Source organism: Hipposideros armiger, unplaced genomic scaffold (assembly GCF_001890085.2).
Source record: "Hipposideros armiger isolate ML-2016 unplaced genomic scaffold, ASM189008v1 scaffold_441, whole genome shotgun sequence".
NCBI classification, from domain to species: Eukaryota; Metazoa; Chordata; class Mammalia; order Chiroptera; family Hipposideridae; genus Hipposideros; species Hipposideros armiger.
In genome coordinates this window covers 1,602,326-1,620,830 of record NW_017731791.1, presented here as the reverse complement: position 1 = coordinate 1,620,830, position 18,505 = coordinate 1,602,326, and the positions used below count along the sequence as shown (strand labels likewise).

The window sequence follows — 18,505 nt, the reverse complement described above, 5'->3', positions numbered from 1 at the left end:
CCAATGAGAATTCTTTCTTCTTTTTGTGTCATTATTTCCTTCCTTTTCCTATAAAACCCATGCCTTCACCCTGTAATTTGGACACTATTTTGGGTTTTTGCCTGAATGTATGCTTCCCAAACTGCAATTCTTTGATCCCAAGTAAACGCTCCTCTCTCATTTGGGCTTTTTAATTTTAGGTCAGCAATCTCAAGATCCTCAATTTAATCACAACTGCAAAGACCTTTCTGCAAGGTGACACATTCTCAAGTTCTGGGGATTAGGATGTGGACATCACTGCCAGGCCATTCTACAATCACAAGTTTTTATTTCCTTGGGATAAGTGCCCAAGTATGCAACAGTCATCGGTAGTTGTGTTTCATTTTGTAGGAAATTGTCCAGTTTTTTCCCATCGTGGCTGTACTAGTTCCTTCTGCAATATATCGATGATGCAGTTTCTCTACAACCTTGTCAGCATTTGGTACTGTGACTTTATTTTAGCCATTCTTACAGGTGTGTAGTGGTATCTCATCATGGCTTTAACTTGCATTTCTCTAATGGCTAAAGATGTTGAACATCTTTTCGTGTGTTTATTTGCCACTCCTATATCCTCGTTGGTGAAATATCTGTCTATGTCTTGTCTGTTTTACTTTTAATGCCAATAACCAGAATTTCTTCAAAGACTTTCACCAAGTCTATTACCAGAATGTATGGGTCTTTTGGGTAGATTTCTTACCTGAATCTTTGAGGAAACTAAGTACAGTGGTTCTAAAACTTCAGTGTGCATTAGAATCACCTGTTGGGCTTGCCAAAACACCAGTTTCTGATGTTGTAACTATGGGGTGGTATCCTAGAAAATTTGCATTTCTAACAAACTCCCGGTAGCACAGATGCTCTCCTCTCAGGACCATCCTTTGATATGAATTGCTTTAGGAAAACCTTAGGGCTACTTGGTGCTTTCTGCTGCCTTTTCCCTGTCATTGTAAATTTCCCTGGAATACTTAGGAGAATGAATGAAAATGTTGTACACATTCCAAAGTGAAGTGCTGGGAAAAAGAAAAAAAGAACTTGTGCATGTCAAAAGCCCCCCCCCCCCACCTGATCTCCCAATGGCCAAAGCTTGGAACAATCTGAGGAACAAAATTATGACAGTGCTAGATTATATAATCCAAAGAATAATCTAAATATGGGGAAAAAACCCAAAACTTCCTTGCACATGAATTCCAAATACATGTAGGTACTCCAGGGAGTGGAGCTTTAATTTCTTTCTTGATTGTGGGCTCCAGTTAATGACTCACCTTGCAAGACGAGAGTGTGGAAAAGTAGAACATAGTAACTTTACCATGGAGAAACGTGTCAGACACCACCTTAACCAATGACCAAGATTAACATCACCAGTGATAAGTCACATTGATGTGCCCCGATACAATACAAGGCACCTCACCCGTGCCTTCTAAAATCCATGACCCTAGTCAAGTCATGAGACATCTGTTTACTATTTAATCTCTCACTATCCCTTACCCCCTTCTTCCGTGGTAAACTTTATGATTTGTAGCTGAGCACATGGCCACCCAGAATATAGCAGAATATGTTGTTCACGTTTCCTTCAACTACCATATTTCCCCATGAATAAGAAGCACCCTTTTCGAAAAATTTGGGGTCTAAAAACTGGTGCGTCTTATACAGTGGTTGTATGAGCGCCCCCCCCCCAAAAAAAAAGAAAAGCGCGAAAAAAGCAGGAATGCAAGTAAAAAAAATCTGTATAAGACGCACTCAGTTTTTAGACCCCAAATTTTTCGGAAAAGGGTGCGTCTTATACATAGGGAAATACGGTATTTTCATAAGACTGAACTCTACTCTAGTTAGTAGGAGGTAGACAGAAGCAGGAAATGCAACATTTACAAAATGTCCTTAAAGGGAGGAGATGTGCCTTTCTTTACCTTGCAGTTATGATGGTTGGAAACTGAGTGGTCATCTTGGATCACAGGTGGAAGAGGCTAGGAGTGCAATGCCTGACACTGTAACAGCAGCCTAAGCCCTGGACTACCTCCAGACTTCCTGTGCATGAGAGAAAAACAGATCTCTATCTTAAGTTATCATTATTTTGGACTTGATGTTACCTGCAGCTGAACCTAATTCAAATGATACAAGCGTAGGGCCATTGTGTAGAGCTGTGCAGAGAAGTTCACTGTGACAAAGGCACCAAGGTGGCTAAAGGGGAAGCTGGAGCTGAATCCCAGCCTGCCCCCTCTCTCCTTTGAACAGTGCTGTGCTCACCAGGAGGCTGACATAATAGTGGCCCTGCAGAAGAGTGAAATTTTGTCTAGACTCTAGAGCAGCATTTTCCAAACTATCATCTGCATACTTATGGAGGCAGTGAAGATGATTTTAGTTACTTCCCAGATATACTTTGAAAAAGCGTTCGATATGAAATGGGTTTATATCTCATGGTAGTTAGCTCCCCATTCTGTAAGTTCAGATCTCAATGTTGGGAAGAATAAGAAAGGAGTGTGTTGAGGGGCAGGAATGAAAGAGGACAGAAACTCACCAGGACAGCATGCCACTAGGCAATATGATATGGTGGCTAGAGGACAAGCTCTGGAGATAAAACTGTTTGTGCTCAAATCCTGGCTCTCAGTGTGACTAGTGTGTTATTTTGGGCATGTTTCTTTAACCTCACTTTGTGTTAGTTTTTATAATAGCACTTACCACACGAGAATACTGTAAGGATTTAAATCATTATTATAGTGCCTGACATAATGAACATTCAATAAATGTTAAGCTATTACCACCATCCTGGGAATTATTTAGGAAAGGAACCAGAAACTAGCTCTGGATAGCCACTGCTTGTTGAAAGCTTACTCTGTGCCAGAAACTGTACATATCTGACCTTATTCTATTCATAAGCAAACCAAGGCTTAGAAACGTTCAGTGACTTTCCCAAAGTTATACAACTAATTCTAGCCCAGCCAGAATTCAAATTCAGATTAGCTGGATTCCAAAGCCATGCTTTTTAACTTAGACAATTAAGTCTCAAAGACAAGGCCTGCAAGATCTCACAAGCTTCCTTTTGTATACTCTCAATTTCCACACTCAAGGAGCAGCAAACTCAAACTGAAAAGGTGGGTATGGGAGTAGAGGATGGGTATACCAGGGAGATTACGAGCAACTGGAAGGGTTGGGGAGTCTTGGGAAACGGCAAGCAAGAGTGGTCAGGCTGAGTCCTTGGGACCTGCGGCAAAATGGCAGAGCATGGGAAGCTGACCAGACCTGACAAACGCCTCTTGGTGATTTATGAAGCAGTGAACTCTCAAGGTGAGGTTCAGTTCTACTATTATTCAGTGCTTTAAAAATCTAGCTGCGTTGTAAAACAAATTAGTCCTATAACTCAGCAATTTTATACTTTCTAAATTATCACCTAAATTGATGGCTTTGGAAGAATCTGGTAATTTAATTTCTTTAGAGTCCACATCACGGCCAGTTAGACAAGGAATCTTTGGCTTTATTGCAAAGATGTTATTTCAACAAATTTCAAAATGTTGCAAATAGGCGCTTTGCTTTTGCCTAGTTGCAGAAAAGTAACTTTACCCGTTTCTATTGAAACTTTAAACCTCTCTCCCTTTAGGGCTGAAAAAACGTCCTGCAACTAAGTAACTTTTTCATTCACCAAAATCAGCTGTAACGTCTGCGGGGAGAACACAAGTCCATGAGCTGGGTGGCAAAGTTTTGCTCCACCGGTTATGGTAGAATTGTGAGTTATTTCTATCACGTTCCTGGGGTTTGGAGAAACGAACACTTGCCGGTGCACTTCCTTTTGCTTTCAAGCGTCAACGCTCAGAGCTCCAACCCCAGCTACTTCTGCTGCACGTGCGGCTTGTGGGACCGCTCAGCAAGTCTGTCCAGAGGGCGGCTAACTCACCCAGCCGCCCACGTGGCTTTGATGGTCTCGGGAGGCTCCAGTGGAGGACGGGCCACCGCCGCTCGCTCATCCCGGGAAGGCGCCGCTGCGGCATCGGGGTTCCAACTGGCCAACTTTCGCTCCGCCACCAGGAGGGTCCCGCCGACCGGGCTCTATTACAATCCCCAGCCGACTCCGCTTCCCGCCCAGGCCCACTTCCTGCCCAGAATGCCCCGGAATCTGGCTCTGGGCCGGCTTCCCGCTGCCGCCTCCCGACGCGCGCCCTGCGGCCTCGGAGCTGGCCAGAAGGAAGCCACTCACGCGACCCTAAACGTTGGCGCTCACAGCCACACAGGCAGGCTTCTCCACAGCGCATGCGCCCAGGGGCAGCCGCGCGGGTCCTATTTCCGGTGACGTGACGTGCGGGGGCGGAGCCAAGCTTGGTGGCGGGAGGGTGGGGGAGGAAGAGCGAGGTGAGGGCGGACGTCAGAGTGGAGAGCGGAAGGTCAACGAAGCTCGGAGCGGAAGTGAGACTAGGGAGTCTGTCCGCCATTGTGGACCGGAGAAGCGGAGAGCGAGAGGGGAAGAGGAGCGTGCAAGCGGAAGAGACGGGCCCCCTCCACCGACTCCCGAGCGCGAGGCCCTCCCTCTGGTTTCTCAGCGAGCAGCAGCGGCGGCGGCAGCTGGAACAGTCAACTCGGCCGAGGGCGGCAGCCAACTGCTGTGAGTGCTCGGGGAGAGGCCCAGGCGGCAGCGGCGGCGGCGGCAGCAGCGGCAGCAGCAGCAGCAGCTCTCGGGTTGCGGTGAAGAATGTCAGCCACTAGCGTGGATCAGGTGAGGGAGCCGAGGCTTCAGGCTCGGCCCAGGCCCGAGCCCCGGAGCTCCACCCTCGCGTGGGGCTTCAGCTCCTCCCCGTCGCCGCCGCTGCAGACCTTATAACGGTGCGCCGGGCGCAAGTTGCTGCGGTCCTGCCGCCCGTGCTGGGGCGTGCGCCCTGGCCGCGGAATCTGAGGCCGTGGCGGGAGGCCGCGGGGCCGCGGTGGGTGGGGGAAGGACTGCTCTTCAGGGCCTCAGGCCGCATCTTGAGGGCGGCAGACGGGGCTGAGCCCAGGCGAGCTCGGGCGACGGACCCCGAGTGTAGGGTAGGAGGTTTAAAGACTGGGGCTAGTTGGGAAATTGGTGGCTATGGAGGATATGGTGGCTTTTAACTCCTACGCGGACTGTTTAAAATAACTTGTCTTTGATAACGCCTTTGACTAACACACTTTTCTTTTTTTTCCTTTCTCATAACCACACCTTTCGTCTTGCTACACAGAGACCTAAAGGGCAAGGAAATAAAGGTGGGTTTGGATGTTTTTATCTTATTTCCCGATGTTGGTTTCGGTGTTACTTTTTATGTATTAGGGGCTTTTTGTTTGTTTTTGCTCCTTTTATTTTTTTGAAACGTAGGCTTGGAGAAACATTCATCACAGCTAAGGCAGCCAAATAAATGTTATCCAAAACTTCAGAAGTTCCTTGCTTTTATATTAATCAAAATGGTACAAGAAACAGTTGTTTTAGTTGTGTTTCAGTTCAGGAAGTATTATGAGTGTAGTGACGTTTCTTGAATTTTGCAATTTACTTGTATTTTGTAACTTCTGCCACAAAAATTAATATGTTAGTATGTATATATGTATGTAGGTAAGTGGATATTTTGGTTGACATGTCTGGGTTACATTGAAACATGCAACCATATGGTATTCCATGTCCCATTAGTGAAAATTGTACTTTTCCTCTCTCATGCTATTGAAGCGAGTTGCAATGAGGCACTAACACATTAGAGACCAATACCGAACAGGCAGGTCATCTGGCTATGCAGTCCTTATTTCAAGGTGAGACTTAATTTGGTATTTTATAAAGGACTGAAGGGAGTAATTTGTGAGGTTCCTTTCAGGATTGTGTGATTTACTATTTAGTTTTTTTGTTGTTTTTGTTTTTAAAGGACTACTGAAAGTAAAGTATTTTTAAAAATAAGTGTATTTTGTATTAATATGGAATAATACAGTCAGCTGACTGAAACATGACATTGATCATGTGATACAAGTAAGTATAGAACAATAACTGCTTTCTTGGGACAGTGCCAATTAACATTACAGGGAATTAATATATTTATAACAGTTTGTAATCAGGCTTGAAAGTAGACTAAGTAGAATTGTGCTTCCTGTTTTTGTTTTTTTCAGTCAAACTGTTACCTAGAAAATAAGATCTACACTAGCTTTTTAGATGTAATTGAATTACTTTATTTGTGCTCTTTATATTCTTCAGGTTTTTATTTACTGTAGCAAATTTGAAAGGAATAGGTGGTATATACACAGCTTAGTTAATTTTCTTTGAGTTGTACAATTAATTTGAGAATTTGTACATACCAGATATATGGTACTGTTTTAGGTAACAAATTTATGGCCTTGTTTTGATTAAAGATGTGTTTTCTTGGAGTATAAACATTTAGAAATTTTAATTTCTAGAATTTAATTTTTAGCGTTAAAATTTTAATTTTAGAGTTATTTTCTATGTTTGAGCATAATAAACCTCAGAATTTGATACTGTTGATTTATTTTGAGTTTCAAAAATCTTTTTGTAAATTTAAAAAGAATCATCTATTGCTTTCATTTTTTGTTAGTCTTCACATTAGGAAGTGTACTATATAGACTTTCAGATACGTGAAATTTGTGATCATTATTGCCTAGCATAAATTATTTTATCCTAGATCTGTGGGGAGGTGGCACTTTGCAAGGCTATTTGAAATGCTAAGTGTTTTGTGTTATCTGCTTTAAGGTAAGTGTGCAAGTTCTATGAAGTACTCCTTTGACAAAACAAAATAGAGCATCTATTTAGTAAGCCATTGTTTGATTTATGACATAGTCATTTCACTTAGGTATGTCCAAGTGACAACTGTGATATTATAGATACAAATTAGCTATAAACAATGTTGCATATTAACCACAAATATTTTTTTGTTATTAAAATTGTTTTAATCCATCAGTGTCGCCTTAGTTAGATGTTATTTAGACATATACAGGATATTTATTTGGATAGTTCTTTATTCCAAGAAATTTTCTTTCCCCTTTATTGTTCAGTTCATAATTTCATCTGTAGATTGAATGATGGACTGGGATTCCTAGGAGATCTGTGTTCTAGTACTGCTTGTGGCTACTGAATTGACAAGTGAGCTTGACACATTGCAAATCTTTTGGTCAAAATTTCTTCACTATTTATAAAACAAAAGTAGTAATTCTAGTCATAAATCCTATTGTATGTTATGAGGATTGTTCTAATTACAGTAGTCCACTTCTAGAAGCCATGTTATTTGCTAGGTTCTTTTCATCTTCCTCACCTCATCTATTTTTAAGGTGCAGGAAGACTATTGCCTAAGACATGGCAGGAGGGGGATACTACTGGCTTAAAAGTATTGGTAATCATTTAAGATGCTTTAAAATGGTAGATATTACAACTGCACAAATACACATATACATTACTTATATTTTTATGCCTCTGCAGGGAGAATTACAAGGCGAAGGCAGCACCTGCAGTGAACTGATACAAGTAGCTATGTGTGTGTTTGAGAAAAACTGCATTAGCTGACTTGGTTTTCAAGCTAGTGAAATTGTTTTACAGTTATTCTGTTTACTTTTGTGAAGCAGAAAGTAAAGTTATTTTTTTGAACTATAGCCTCAGTATTCTAAGAACATGATTATTAAACTTGAATTTAAAACTTATCAAACTTATGAGAAATACATGTCCCTGAGTTGTCAGTTGTCAAGAGTTTTGAAAGTAGAATCCTTTTCAGTTAAAATAATTTCAACGATGCTATATTTCTTTTCTAAATTATCTTTAGCTTGTAGCATTAGCTTTACACCTGGCTTTAGTGGCTTTGATTTTCTGCTAAGCGTTTTTCTGTCTATCCTTAATGACAAATGCACTAAAGGAACTAAAATTTAAAAAGAAATTCTGTATTAATGCCTTTATAAGACAAAAAAATGCTTTTTTAGTATAAATAGTAGTTTTAGGTTTACTTGTTCATATGTTTGAATTCTTTTTCATTAATTGATTGTACCTATGTTAAGTATTAGAATTCTTTTTATTATCCTTGGCTACGGTAGTAATGAAAGATACTAAAAATTTAAGCATAATCATTTACGTATTGGTCCCTAATTTAAAACTGATTTTATGTCACTTTTGATAGTTCAGAAGAAGAATTTTTGCTGCCGGAATAAAAACGTACTGTTCCTTTTCCTGCGAGCACCATGGAGAACTTAGTGTCAGATTCCATACTTCTAGTAGCCTCAGGCCTTGCTACCTGCTTCCTCCTATCCCTTAAGTTTATAAATAGACACACGGAAAGGAATTTATCTTTTTGCTCATTCCTTCTCCCTTCCTCTCCCAACATAGGGACACATTTATTGTTTGGTACTACTGCAATTTAAAGAGTTAGGTTAAATATGGCTATCTTTTAGTGTTTCAGAAAAGTAGTTGAAAATGCCTTGTATTTTGGCAATATTCTTTTGTAACCCCTCTCCCATCCCCTATCCCCAGAAATTATTGCAAAGCACTTAACTGTCATTTTAGGCTTCATTTTATTATTAATCCTTAAAACATTCCTATAAGGAGATAGAGGGTATATGGTATTGTCGCTGTTTTTGTAGGTGGGAAAACATGATGCACAGATCTGTTGACTTTCCTAACTTGATGTAGTCAGACCAGAGCAAAGAATCACCTGGCTCCTAAGGCCCATGTTCTATCTTGATTTGACTCTGCTTCATAGAGCAGAGGAAACAGGCGAAGAATCATGTAAGTCATCTGTTCTTTTTTCCCTGAAGAACTTGTACAGACTATGGAACTGGCTTGGATTTCATTGCTGTTTAATGGCTTTCAATCTCCAAGACATTAGATTGTCATCAAGGAATGTTAAAAAACTAAAGTCTTTAAGACAGTTGAAGTTCTTAAAGAAATGTATGTTTCTGAAACTCAAAGCTAGCTGCTTCTTCAGATTCTAATTTAATGCAAATTGCTTGTCAGTATGCATAAAATACTTTTAATTAAACATTTTTCCTTAGATTGACATACCTTTTAAGACTTCACTTATAAATGACTAGAGTATTAGTGTGCGTCAGTGTTTTGTTGTTAGTCTCAGCTTCTTAGAAGAAGAGAAAGAATAGAACAGAGGAGGAAATAAGAGCAGTGTAATATATATTTAGATAAGTTTAAGTAGGCAGTTTTTACTGTATTAGTATGGATTGAATTTCTGAGAATCCTAACGAATACAAGAAATAGATAGTTGTAATTTTGAAATGGGTGGCTGTTTCAAATACGTGCCATTATGTACTAGTGTAATAATCCAATAGTGTAGTGAAGAATTATTTTTGAAGAGGTAATAGACTATTCATAACTATCTTTGATAAAACCAGTGGTAAAGGAGAATAGGTATTTAGAATCTCTTGGGCAGACATGATTAGCCCACCAGAAATAAATAGCCTAAGGTACCCACTTCTTTATTTTCATTTCTGGTAGCTGTTAACATACTTAAATGCTGGGGAGCACTTTTGGCTCAACCCCAGCTATGAGGCAATCCGAGTTAAACCACCTCATTGGGACCAGGATCAAGTTGACCCTCAGGTTGCTCTTGTAGTCTTTGGGGGGCAATGTAGTATCATAAGATGTTTACTTTGAAGGATTCACAGAATAGCATAATTTCTGAGGATCATTGCTACTCTGTGAGAGGCAAGAACTAAGGGATTTCACCTATCTTTGCTTCCATGCTATTGTCAACTCATTAACTACATTGTAGGTGATGTAAACGCATTAGGGAAAATAAAAATGGTATGCGATTATGTATAAAAGGAACACAAAACTTAAATCCATTGCCCCCAACCTTAAAATACTTGGTGACACTGTATTTTTAAGTAATAAACCTTCAGATTATGAGATTTTTTCGTTTCTAAGAAATTAGTCAACATCCATCAGAAAGGTTCAACATTTTTCATCTCATTCCAAAAGTAGTATGGAATAGTATATTTTACATAGACAGTGCCAGCACATCAAGCTTTACCTTTGTAAAAAAGCTTCTGTAATCATAAAGTAATTTTTAGTTCTATTTGGATTTTGTAATATTTTATGTAATAATAATATTCAAGATTACTGCATATTGTCTTTGAATATTCAGATGAGGTGAGGTAGGTAGGTACTATTGAAAAACCTCTTTGAACAGAGAAGTAATCAGAATTAGAGAGGCTAAGTCGCTAACTAGAGATCACCCAGCTTCTTAGGATTCAAACTCAGGACTTGCTTACCTCAAGTCTGCTCAAAAGCACTCTGAGACAATTTCAAGAGAATAACAGCTTTATAGAGCGTTTATGGAAATAATCTCTTAACAGATATGGCATTATAAATTATTCTGGCTGGTTTTCTTCTGTGTTGTAAAAGTAGTCATGATTATCTGGTTATCTCTAGTGTCTAAATTTTATTTGTACTTTCATGTGAAAGTCTTCATAATTTTTTGGTTAAAATTAAGGCCCTCTTTATTTAGATTTTTTTCCATGATTATGTTTATTCATTATGATATTGTTTCTAGTGAATTTTAGTCACTTTAACTGGAGACATTTAAGATACTGTAACTTTGGTTACAAAAAAAGTATTTTATTTATTTACCTTTATTGGACTAAGTAATAGATTTAACAAAGTTTAGAGAACATTCAGAAATCTATCTACAACACTATTTGAAATAAAGTGTATTTTAGATTCAAATATAACAGCAAACCCTTCCGTTTTAATTGAACTGTTTTCTTACTACAGTGTTGAAATTGGGATTTTTACTTTTATGTTTTTGGTAATGGCAAGTGTTTGTATAGTTTGTGTTTCTCTAATCTCAGGCTTATTTATATAAAATTTGTAAGTCTTTTGTGGCAGATAAATGTTTGTATCTAAAATTAACTTAATCCTTAAAGAGTTTTTAAATGAAAAGAACTCAGGATAACTTTTTATGAATTGGTTTGAAAAATACTGAAAATGTTAGGCTATTCTGTGAGTTTCATAAAGATAATTACATCACATCTAATAAAAACATATTTTTTAGTTTCAGTACAAAACGGTTCGATTCATCAAAAAGATGCTGTAAATGATGATGATTTTGAGCCATACTTAAGCAGCCAGACAAATCAGGTAAGTCTGGTGGTCCTGTATTTGGGAAATTAAACTTAAGTTAGTATTAATTGATTTTTCAAATACATATTTTAGTTGAATGAGACTAACCATAACATGAATTAATCTAGATTCCTACATAATAGTGAATAGCAGTTAGGGGTTTATGGCACAGGAGAATTCTTTAAAAATTACAGACAAAAAAAATTACAGACAGCTGAAACTAGATTGTGAAATATAAAGATTTGAAGGTGAACATTTTTTGTATATATTAACAGTTAGTTTTTCTTGAATGTGGAAAGAATTTAATCTTTTAATGTCACTGTCATATTTTCATAGCCAAAGCAAATTACAAGGTTTAATTAGCTAGACATTTGGGTAAGACTGCTTTACTTTGTGCCTGAAATTTTTCGTTAAATATAGCATTTTCTTTTTTTTTTTTTTAAGATTTTTTTATTGGGGAATTGGAGGATGGGAACAGTGGTGGGGAATTGGGGGAAGGGGAACAGACAAGTTGCTGTCGTTTTGTTCTTCAGTCTAGTGGAGGGCGTTGCTTCACTGGCCCAAGCTGGCTCCATCGTTGGGCTCTTCCCTGGCGAGGCAGATCAGTTGCCGGCTTCTGGACAGCCGCTCACTGTGGCTGCTGGCCGCTCACGCTGGCTGCTGGCTACACAACGGTAGCCCATGGCAACCCACTGCAGCAGGGGCTGCAGCCTACGCCGTTGCCGGCAACTCACAGCAGCCCAGCTCCAGGTTGAGCTGTTGTTCAGCATCTTAGCTGTGGAGGGCAGTGTCACTGGCCCTCATATGTGGGATCCGAACCAGGACCCTCTGGCGTCCCAAGCCAGCTCTTAACCAACGCGCCACTCAGCCGGCCCCGTTTTCTTCTTTATGTAAGGCATTCCAATTTGAATTTCACTGATAAAGTTTTAATATAACCTGGTAAAGTAGGGAATAAATCAATAAAATAATAAAGAATAAACACTTGCTTCTATGTTGTAGGCATGGAGCATTTCATGAAATGAAATAATTGGTGGCTTTTGAGTTCTTTGGTGTTTGGATTTTTCACAAATCTTGTGAATTTGTATACAGGAATAATTTAGATTTAAACATTGATAAATAAGGTGGTATTCTTTGGTACCATTTCTGCATCCATTTCTGTTTGTTAATAAAAATGTAGCTACTAGAAATGTAGCTACTATTATTATTAACCAGTTTCTTTAGGGAGAACATTCTGGAATGAAACTGCTTTTGTTGTTTTGCTTAAAGATACATGAAAAAAAATGTACCTTGAAATTTTAACCTCTAGTTTTTTTAAACTATAAAAGAGCAAACAAGGAGCCAAGTGTTACACGGAACTTTACTGTTGTAGGGCAAATGTGAACAAAAAGCAGTTCCCAGTTTGTGGGATGTAGAATTATTTTTAGGACTTCAGAGAGCCATGGTTATGTTCAGCCTGATTTATCTTGATAATTTCTCCTTAACTACTCCCTTCTATCTGTTGATCTACATTCTGAATATATGTTGGGAGGGAGCAGATGAATGAGAGAAAAGAAAAACAGGTGATAAAATCTGAAAGTTTGGCTACTCTTAAAAAAGTGAAAAAATTCATATTTATATAATGTACTTTTATGATCTCAGTAACAAATTTACTTTCCAACTAAAGGTTATGAGAGAATATATCATTAGAAAATAGGGGAAGATGATTTGTTGTGAAATGTAGTGCAGGTTTTAAAAGGAAACATTCTATTTGTGCTTGTATAGTAACCTCAGTTAATATCCCTTATAGCAGGGTTTTCCAATTTCTTTGAGAAATTCTGATATCAGGTGTTGTAGGTATTCTCTCCAAAAGATTTATGATCAGATAAGTGGGAAGTTTATTTGGTCTAAATAATGGAATTATTTTTTTGCTACTTGATTTCATGATTTATTAAAGTGTAAAATGTATTTCTAAGACAATGATACAGTATGCAGATCTTTTGACTTGTTCAAACTCTGTTTTCAGGGAATTGTAGTGGATTGTAAATGTTTGAGAATTGCTACTGTAAGAATCCTCATTTTATTTGGTAACAGATATTTTATAATTCATTTGTCACAGGGGCTTAGAAGATTGGTAATTTGGCATTCCACAGAGGTGCTACAGGTCTGCCTGGGGGAGACTGGGGGAGGGTATCCTGGATCCCACCCGTGCAGCAACCAGAGCTGCTGTGCTCTGCGTTTTATCTGTTTTATTATATACTGGGAATTCTGCATAAGATTTCGCTTGTAAAACAACTTAATAAAAGTGTTAGAAAATTACTTTTTAAGACTGTAAAGGCATTTACCTTAGTGAACCCAATTTTTAAATTGTGTCATGAAAGTTTCCTTAAGTTTGCAAAAACATTTCTAAAAGATTTGTTTAAATGTAATGTTTAAATGGAAGGTCTTATGCTTTATATTAATTAAATCATTTTAACTCATGATATTTGAATCAATATATTCATATGCTATTTAAAGAGGTTTTAAAGTTTGATACCAGTGAGGCTGTATTTTACTTCCCTCTCCTTGCAGTACTAATGAATAGGTTTTCAGCAATTAATCTTTCTGTAATACTAAAAATAATTATCTGTAATCAGGGTACATATTTACCTTTTAAAGAGCACTAACACTGTAGAATGTTGAAAACTGGGTATATTGGAGAGAAAAATTGAAGATTATCTGAAATTTGAAACTAAGTTGTATAAGAACTTAAGTTACACATAATTACCTAGCTGAAATAGAAAAAAATTTAATTGACCTTTTAAAGGAGATTAGTGAAAACTGGATTTATTGGTGAAATATCTCAAGTAATTATTTGCAGATTTAAAGCTCTGCAACTACTCATAGGTCATGGTACTGACATAGCTGAAATAATAGTTTGATTTTTTAAAATTTCAGCTAAATACATAGTATGACTTTAAAATTGAATCTCGTCATCTGATTTTAATATTATAAGTAAGAGAAATGAGTCTTTTATCCTGAATGGTGTTTAATGTTTTTGGTTAATTCAAATTGTTTTGTGTATTTAGATCTAATTTACATCAAACCCAGACATATTTTAAAACAGGTTGTTGGCCTTTACTTCTGTGGTAGAATATTCCTTTTATTTCCTAGTGCTTGCTTTCTTAGGGAATAATTTTTATAGTAATTTTAAAAGTAAATATCTGTCCTTTGGTCTTAAAACTAGTTCATCAGAATAATCAGATGATTAAGTTGATCAGAAAATTCAGGTTTGATTGATACTATTAAAGATGCCATATAAATTTGAAGAATAAATTGGAGAAATAAAGTTTGAGTTTGTCTGCTTGTATAGGGAAATAAATTCCTAGACATTTTTATCAGAGAAGAGGTATAGAGAACAAAGAAAAGTAAAATAATATTTTGAATTTTGTTATTTTCTGTCTTTGCTCTTAGTTGTTAAGGTTTTCATTATCTCTTCCTGCTGGAATGATGTCCTAAGTGGTAATTCTGCATTCCCGCCCAACAGTCTTAAAGTCCAAGTGAGATTATGTCATTGTCATGTTAAAGAATTAACACAGCTCTGCAACAGTTCCTTCCCTACCTCATTTTTGGTCAACTTGCTCCTCCTAGCTCAGGGAAGTGGGACTTATCATTGTCTTCTGAAAATAGAATTTTCTTTCATGATCTCAATATGTATGATTTACACACACACAGACTCATAGATCTATCACTTCACGAAAGTCTTTTCTGATTCCCCCGGTTACTGGCACCCTTCTCTTTTTACTAGTGTGTTTTGCTTTGTACTTCCATTACAATACCTATCAGATAGTAACATAAATATATTTTCCCTGCTAGACCTGTGAAGTCCTCCACTTTAATCTGGCACATAGTAGGCATTCATTAAGTATTTATTGAATGAGTGGGTTAGGTTATCTTCTAGAATTAGGGAATGAAGAATTAATTATGGATGATAAAATATTCAGGTTACTTGAGTAGGATGTGTAATACATTTTTCTTATGACATTCTTATGTCAAAGTATGCATAAATTATGCATAGATTAGATGTGCATAAATTATACTTTCTGAAAAGTACAATAATATTTTTGCAATATTAGAGGAAAATGCAAGTAAGCATTAAAATTATATACTAGACTTCACTTAACTTTTTTAAGTCAGAAGTGAGTTCTGGAGTTTGAAATAGAATCTCAGGTTCTTAATGGGAAATAGTTTTGTTTTACTCTGCGGAAATACTGCTATTGGTGAATAATTCCTTCGTCTTTTTTATTGAACTTCTAAGACATTGCACAGTGTTTTTTTCTTGGATATTTGTATATTTATGAAGTAAAAATAGATACTAAATTACTATAATTGAAAGACTGTCAGAGTTGAATTGTATTAACATGTCCTCAAGTCAGAACAGTGATCATGAACTTTTTCTTACTGTTCAGGTTTTCTTTGAGATGGTAGAAGAACAATTGACCTACACCACAAGGCTAAGGGATAATAATTATAAATGACTTTGAAATTCTAAGGAAGATCTTTCATTCTTCTGTATTTTAGTTTTCATATAAAAAAACTGAAGGTAAAAGCTTAACTCCTATATTTTCATATAGCACTTTGCAATTGACAATGTAGATTTTAAAGAAATCTTTACAGTTGAATAGAGTAGTAGGTATTATCCCCATTTGACCATTTGACCAATGAAGAAACAGGGTTAGAGAAATGAAATGATCTGATGAGATCACTGACATAAAAAGTGGAAGAGTACAGAATTGAGCCCATATCTTTGCCTACTACATTACACCACGACCCTTATACTCTTTAAGATCTGAACTAGCTTTGAAATTATACTGTGTGCTTGATTATTAACTTACATTTTAAAGAGGCAAGTTAGGTTGTATTAATATAACTATTATTGGTTGAACACTTAATGTGTCCTAGGCATAATAAGTGCCTTTTAATAGATGAGAAAACAGTTCAGAGTTGTAGCTTGGCTACTTGCACAAAACTGATAAGTACTCGGGCTGGGATTATAATTTGCTGGTAGATGGCTTGTGGCTTCACTTCAGCCTTATATTAAATGGCCTCTTCAGGTTGTGTTTCTAAGTTTATGCTGTGGGTAAAGGGTCTGTGCATCTGTTCTCACAAGTAAGTTTATTAGAGCTATTAATTACTATATCACTTTTTATATGTAAAATTGTTATTTTTCCCTTCCAATTAGTTTTTTTAATATAAGAGAAATACCAAAAATTTCATATCATTTTGGTTAAAGGTCGTGTATCTTTCAATAACAGTAAAATTTCACTTACCAATTTCCAAATTATGAATAAACTATATTAAGGGGGTTATTTTACATAAATGATGAACTTGATTATGTCTCATTATAACTAGGTTTTGAAATAAAAGGTGAAAGTAAGTTTTGAGTTACTTTCCATCATCAGTAAGTGGAAATTCTGTTCCTCTTACGTGCATTTTTCTGATTGATATTCCATCCATTTAGCAATTAAAAATTTATCTTAAATTTAGCAAAACATTTAAAAATATTTCCAGTTGTAATCAAAGCTCTACTGATTCGAAATGTGTTGACCATATCTTTTTTTTTAATGGTGAAGTTTCCCATAACTTTGTTCTTACTGGAACACAAACCAAAGCCTTGTGTTTTGAAAGTCGACTGCTTAAGTTATTTTTGTAGAGCTAAGGAAAACACATCTCATTCAGCTAAAACAACTGAAAGAATTGGGAAATAAATGGTTAGCGTTGTTTGATAAACTGGAAAAAGCAGGCCATTTATCCAATATACTAAAGGGTTCTGGGTGGTAGTAATAACACTGGACAGCTCTGTAGTCAGATAGGGACAGTAACACATCTCTGTTTATTAGCCTGAGTTGTCTGATAGGCAGTTGTGACTAATGGAGCACAGTTTAAAAGTAGTTTAAACTTATTTTGAAAAATCACTAATTTAGGGGTGAAGTAGTAAAAACCATGATTTTAAAAAATAATTGAAAAGTTACCTAATCAAAGCCTGCACACTCAAAAGGGGTTGGGCCTGTTCCTGTCCCAGAGGTGGCAGACAGAATTGGCAAAAATTTGTTCCGCATTCTAATAGTATAAGTTGGGGCTTTCTTTTTGTAGGAATTGGTACAGATTAGATAAACACTTCAAACAGGATTGACAAACTGGCCTAATAACCAAGTCTATTCCATACCCTGTTTTCTTTGAGAAAAACCATTGAGTTAGCAGCCTTTTAAAGGATTGCTTTTCAAAAAAAGATGTATATGTGACTGTGACCAGAGACTATTTGGTTTGCAAAGCTTGAAATATTTGCTCTTTGGGCCTCTATAGTTTGCTGACCCCTGACTTACACTATGGATATAGATCAGCGGTTCTCAACCTGTGGGTCGCGACCCCTTTGGGGGTCGAATGACCCTTTCACAGGGGTTGCCTAAGACCATCGGAAAACAAAAAGATATTTACATTACGATTCATAACAGTAGCAAAATCACAGTTAATAGAGTAGCAACGAAAATAATTTTATGGTTGGGGGTCACCACAACATGAGGAACTGTATTAAGGGGTTGTGGCATTAGGAAGGTTGAAAACCGCTGGTATAGATAAATTACAAACTTGATGTGTAACTGTTGTGCAAAATTCTGCATTTGTGATGGTGAAATAAGAATATCCAAAATAAGTTTGAGTGTAATTTTGCAAACATTTTATTAGGAAGAATGAACTTAAACTTTGTACCTGGTCTACTTTTCCACTCCTACATCCAGATAAGGACTCACTGAGTCCACATGTCAGATGTCAATGCCAACATTCTCAATTAAAACTTTGAAACTAATTACCTCCATATTTAGCCCAGCTCTCCTACTCTTTCTTCCCCCTTGTGGAGTTTATTTACTTCCCTGTGTTATGTGTCTTTTGAACTGTAGGTTTTCTTTTAGAATGAGTATCTTCTATTAGTGTTTTCTATAATTTAGGCATTCAGTAAGTGCTTAATTTGATAATAAAGTAATAAAAGGATACCTTTAGTAACTTTAAACTTCAAAAAGAATTTTAAAAATCTTTTAATCTATTATATATGTTCATTTATACTGGCTAAGTTTCTGTTCATTTTTATTAAGCGTTTTAGAGTTTTATATCACATTGACTTCCTTGTCATTATGAAGCACCAGGAGTACTTTTATTTTTGGCAAATAATTTAGTGATTGGAGTGTGTGTGTGTGTGTGTGTGTGTGTGTGTGTGTGTGTGTGTGTATCATCTTCATGGCTAGTAAAGTTTACTCATTAATTTCTTCAATCATTTTTGTCTTTGAAAACCATTGTTGGTAATTTTGAGTTTCCCTCAGGCTCCTCTCGTATTTGTATTTCAGTACAGCAGTCAGTATTTCCACTGTAGGGCTCTGTAATGGTGCCACTGCTGTGGTGGCTTCAGAGATGCTCTTCATTTCCTTTCTACTGATGTTGTGAGCATCA

The 18,505-nt window shown here is 37.0% G+C and overlaps 1 protein-coding gene across 7 annotated transcripts in view; it reads left to right on the top strand.

The window, feature by feature from the left end:
- The first annotated feature begins 4,343 nt into the window (after window positions 1-4,343).
- The window catches only part of YTHDF3 (YTH N6-methyladenosine RNA binding protein F3), a 39,108-nt gene continuing 24,946 nt past the window's right edge, over window positions 4,344-18,505 (top strand). For 2 of the 7 annotated variants that reach the window (XR_002126522.1, XM_019665373.1), the window contains exons 1-3: window positions 4,344-4,711; window positions 5,193-5,217; window positions 10,986-11,071. Coding sequence is in view for 4 of the 7 variants with exons in the window: in XM_019665373.1 (XP_019520918.1) it covers window positions 4,688-4,711; window positions 5,193-5,217; window positions 10,986-11,071 (135 nt within the window). In the remaining 3 variants the exon portion in view is untranslated. Of the gene's footprint in view, window positions 4,712-4,808; window positions 5,020-5,192; window positions 5,218-6,623; window positions 6,692-8,559; window positions 8,705-10,985; window positions 11,072-18,505 lie in introns of those variants that run through there. The other 5 variants (XM_019665372.1, XM_019665370.1, XM_019665371.1 and 2 more) reach the window with 5 other exon arrangements.